A 4,836-nucleotide genomic window follows, 5' to 3' on the forward strand; every position below is an offset into this window, starting at 1 on the left:
AAATAAACAGAAGATGTTATCTTACCTGAGTCAGGTCATTTGAACAGCACCACCTCCTCTTGTCCAAGCCACCCCAGAGGATGACTTGTTTGGTGTCCTTCCCAGGTTTGGGTGGCGAGGGGGGGGGGGCAGACCGCTGTGCAGCCACTTGCTATGTGGGGCATGGCTTTCACCTCCTATAATTAATTATAATAAAAATATGTCATCAATCATCTGTCACTTCCTAACATTATCCATAAAGATGACAAAAAAAATGAATTATTTCACAAGCTATGTACATAATTCAGTTAAAAATGATGGAAATTTTGTAAGGTATAAATAATAACTTACCTTCATGTCTGACAAGCTAATCCCCTCCCACATCAATCGGCAGTGTTGACATAGCTCCAGATCCATTGTCGAAAACAAAACAGAGAAACCGCTGGACGGTAGGAGAAGGGTCGACTCGAAGAGGGACACGGTCACACACTACAGTAAACTCTGTGCCTAAAGCACTGTCAGACTTCTTACGGCTGCTCCGAGAGCTGTCCGTGACGAGAGACGAGAAAATCGGACCCGACGACATGTTTTAGCAAGTTAAAATTCCCCGGCAATGTGCGTTTGTTTAGATCTCGCGCTGATATTCTCGCGAGAATATGTGCGAGAAGTCTAAAATTTCCCATGAAACATTGCGCGTCGCACGAAAATTCAAGATGGCGACCAGACACTGCTGGGTATAGCGTAAGTATCATAGTGTGGCGGGAACTAGTAGTAAGTAGTAAGAAGTAAACTAGTAGAAGTAAAATTGGAGCTGCTGAAGCTACTGGTACAAATGTGGAAAATTCCAAGTATTGCTTTGTTTTGTGAAATGTTACGGATATGTTACAGACAAGCTGAAAGCTGAATCCGGGTGCAGCGAACAGCGCGGCCTTGCCCTTCCCATCTGTGTCTTTTATAAGCGGTTTGCCCCTCCTGCCTCTTGATTTTCATTGCACAGCCTTAACCCTAAACAGTACACCTGGGGTCCGCGCGGACCCCAGCACTATATATTCTGTAATATCTTTTTTGTTTCTAAAGATTTTTTTCTGAAATTTTTGGTAATTGTCACCCACAAAGTTGTCTCTCAATACAGTGCAGAAAACTCCGTTTCTATCATTTATAAAAAAATTATATCTGATTTTCTTTTGGGCTCCGCGCGGACCCCAGCCGGCTTTCGATCATAATGGGTACACTGGCGTTCTTATACATTACCTTATTTCCGTTTTTATATGTTTTTATGCACTCATCGTATGTCTACCAAGTTTTCAGAGAATGGTGTAGTAATAGAATTAAAGTTTAATAACTTTGGTGTAATTATGACGTCATATGACGTCAGAGCTAATAATATAGTCCGCCATATTGGATTTTGACCAATGACGTCATCAAATTAGCATATTCTATGCATATTAAATGATTTAACATATTTAATTATGTAAGATGTTGTTAATGTTGGAAAAGAAGTGTAATTTAATATAAAACTCAGAAAATTTTTATGTTTAAACCAAAATTACTTCTATTTTCAAAAAAACTGCCTGCTAGAAACCCGTTGCCATGTCAACACAAAAAAAACATGAACTTACTATTATTAAAGTAATATGAACTTTTTTTCCATAGACATTTTAGGAAAGGTCTCCAAATTTGATACTTCTAGCGCAAGCCGTTTAGCCGCTATCTGAGATCAAAGTTGGGCCTCAAAAGCCCCTTCAGTCTGAAATGGGTTTAAAAATCGGGTATTTCTTCTTGTCTTCTTTTCTTCACCAAAAAATAGAAAAAGTTCAAAATGTATGGTTTTTGTATGTAAGGTGGACACAGAGGTTCCCACATCAGTTTGCAAAACAATTGAGCTGGTAGCATGTTGATAATTTCTAAAAATTAGCAAAAAACTGTTCTGGGGTCCGCGCGGACCCGAGGTGTACAGATTAATCAGTCCGGGAAGGTGTTCTGTTGAGGGTTAAGAATATTTTGCATTGTGACGACCTGCTCATTAGCAAAACTTTTATGCAAAATAATAGTAAATTAAAACACACTGTTAAAATTTTCATTTGGGATAGACTAGGTAAGATGTTGTTTGTTTGTTTGTTTGGTTTTTGTTTGTTATTCGCAAGCTAGAGACTAATGTTCGGGTTTCATACACAACAAGATCTAGAGTTACCGCGACGTCAAACCTTTATTTATTTATTTATTTATTTATTTGAATTTACCACATGCAAAAACAAGTGGAAGGGAGGACAAAACAGGTGTATCAACGCCTTTACAAGCTGTCCTCCCAAACCTGAAATGATAATACAAAGCAATACGGAACAATACAAAACAAGTCAAACAATAAACATTAGACATAAGACATCAAAAATCAGTAGACATGAAATATACAATTCGGTAAAAGTTATACACAGAATTGATTATATACAAAAATTATCAAATGTCATTATGTACAGATTAAAAAGCTAATTATGATACTAATGCGGCCTTAAAGCAGTGCATGAGGCACACCCACAAGATGTGGACCAGGAGCAGGGAACGTCGATATTGAACTGGGTGTCAAATCTCATAAGCGTGGCTCTCACAAGCGATCGCTTGAATGTCAAGATGTTGGACATTTCAGAGGCTTGAACCCCAATATTACGGAGGACAGGACTCAGCTGATTCCAGATGGTGACCAGCCTTGGTATGTAAGAAGAGCTGAATCTTTGGCAGATCATGTTAACCGTTCAACCTAATATACATTTTCACGGTGATAATGCAAATTATCACCGTGATAAGAGCCTCATTTGCGTGAATAATGACATTTCGCATCCTCTACCCAATGACAGTCTTATCTTAATAAATAAGACTATTCTAGCATTTACTTATAAATTATTCAAATTAGGTCCTGATTTGGATTAAAAAAAAAGTTTACTGATGTGCACGTGCGCCTTCACCTTCACTGAAATTCCAAATATGTCAAGTATGAAATTCCCAGTAGTTACCTTATACAAAAATTTAAAAACTTTCCAACTTAGATCGTGATTTGCAATGTAATACGACTAAGCTACCTATATACCAAAAATCACGACGATCCGTCAACCGCTTTTTAGTTATCCTGTTTTGAAGAGCAAGGAGGTTTAAAATCAAACTCCTTGGTTTAAACAAACCGTCCTGCAATTTCAGAACAAGCAGCTAGGAGGCCTTAACTCACATGGCTTCTTCCAGAGCACAAGAGCTATCTATCATTCAAAATTAATGACCCTAGCCTGTCCAACTCGCGAGATACCAAAACCGAAAGGTTCCGCTACAGTACCAAGAGAAGCCACTAGGGGGCCCAAATCTCATCATTTCCAGTTTTCTGACCCTACCAACGCACCAAGTACGTAAGATACCAATCCATCCAACTGTTCTTGAATTGACTTTTTGACAAATTCCATAGTGACTGCATTTAAGTACTTATTAATCTTTGCCCCTTAGTCGTCGCTAAAAAACACAAGACGGAGCCTACCTCTGTGTTGTCTCTGGCAGCCACAACTCGGAAGATGTCGCCAGCGGTCCGTTTTGCAATCGGGGCGGTGACGAACTCCTTCCCCCAGGTGTCCACGGGTGGCATCATCTCCACAATGTGGTCGCCAGACCCTTGCTGATTGTTCCCTATCACGGTGAACAGGTTTCCGCTCAGCACGGACACCGGATGGCTGGATGTGATCCTGGACCCGGTCAGGTCTTCAGTCGATTGTACCTACAGGAACGTTTAATTTGTCTTTACCTAAAGTACTGCGACGTGCCTTGAAGGCAGACTCAAAAGCCGTGGCATAGGAAATCTATCATATAGTAAGTACAATCAAGAAAACTAGTTTTGCTGCTCTTCGCTGGAACCAAATGAAGATTGATGATTGCAGAACACAGTACGCCATTACCATACACCCAATTATCTGTAGCTGACAACAATCTCTGAAAACTTGCATGGCTGCTGTAAAGAGCATACACGCTGTTTACATTGTGTAGACTGACCTCTTACCTCCAGAAGAATTTGGTCACGATTATGGATCACGATTATGTTTTTCACATTTTGGTTTGTATATTTCTGTTCAGTCATTTATATATGTTGTGTCATTTGTTTAATCTGATCTTCAGTTATACTGATCTCAGTTGACATCTCTCAGTTATTTAACTTTGTTGTATGATTTACTTTTATACAATTTGGAAATCAACAATTTACTGTTGGAGAGGCTACCCAGGTGTTTAAATATGAAATAAATAAATAGAGTACAAGAAAAAACCCGTAAAGAAATAACAATAGCAAGTGCGGCTAAGTACGCTGGCTATATATATAGGGAGAATATTATATTCTATAATGTATATATAGGGGAGTTTGACCGCCTTAGAGTTTCACTGCCCGTGCAGATAGAAGGGAAAGAATCAACCTTCAAAGAGAAACCGAAGTAACTCATCCTATGTCTTCCCCAACCAACTCGGCTAATGGAAGGGTACTGAGCATTCTTACCTGAAGTGTTTGAAACCTGTCCAGGCTGACCGTGAAGTCCTGACCTGCGGGGTAGTTGGTTCCGCCAAACGTCAAGTCTTGGGTAGGGTTAATGGTGATAGTCGTCCCGTCGTAGACGCCGACAATCCCAATTTCTGTAATGGAGATCAAGGACTCAAAACATGACGAGAAAGGACCACATGGAAAAATGAAAGCAAAGGTAGATTGTTGAGTGTAAGGTCTAGGAAAAAATTGTTTTCGCTACTAAAAATCGAGACAAAAAATAGAACCATATATATATATATAGTCTCTCTCTCTCTATATATATATCTATATATATATGTATATATATATATATATATATATAT

General features: G+C 39.1%; 1 protein-coding gene across 1 annotated transcript in view; it reads right to left on the reverse strand.

Moving 5' to 3' along the window:
- LOC109474489 (IgGFc-binding protein-like) overlaps window positions 1-4,836 on the reverse strand; it is a 35,821-nt gene that overhangs the window by 10,559 nt on the left and 20,426 nt on the right. The window contains exons 5-6 of the mRNA XM_019774782.1: window positions 4,490-4,623; window positions 3,491-3,724 (exon numbers count right to left, since the gene is read on the reverse strand). Coding sequence (XP_019630341.1) covers window positions 3,491-3,724; window positions 4,490-4,623 — 368 coding nt within the window. The remainder of the gene's footprint in view (window positions 1-3,490; window positions 3,725-4,489; window positions 4,624-4,836) is intronic.

Source organism: Branchiostoma belcheri, unplaced genomic scaffold (assembly GCF_001625305.1).
Source record: "Branchiostoma belcheri isolate BF01 breed outbred unplaced genomic scaffold, Haploidv18h27 scaffold102, whole genome shotgun sequence".
Classification (NCBI taxonomy): Eukaryota; Metazoa; Chordata; class Leptocardii; order Amphioxiformes; family Branchiostomatidae; genus Branchiostoma; species Branchiostoma belcheri.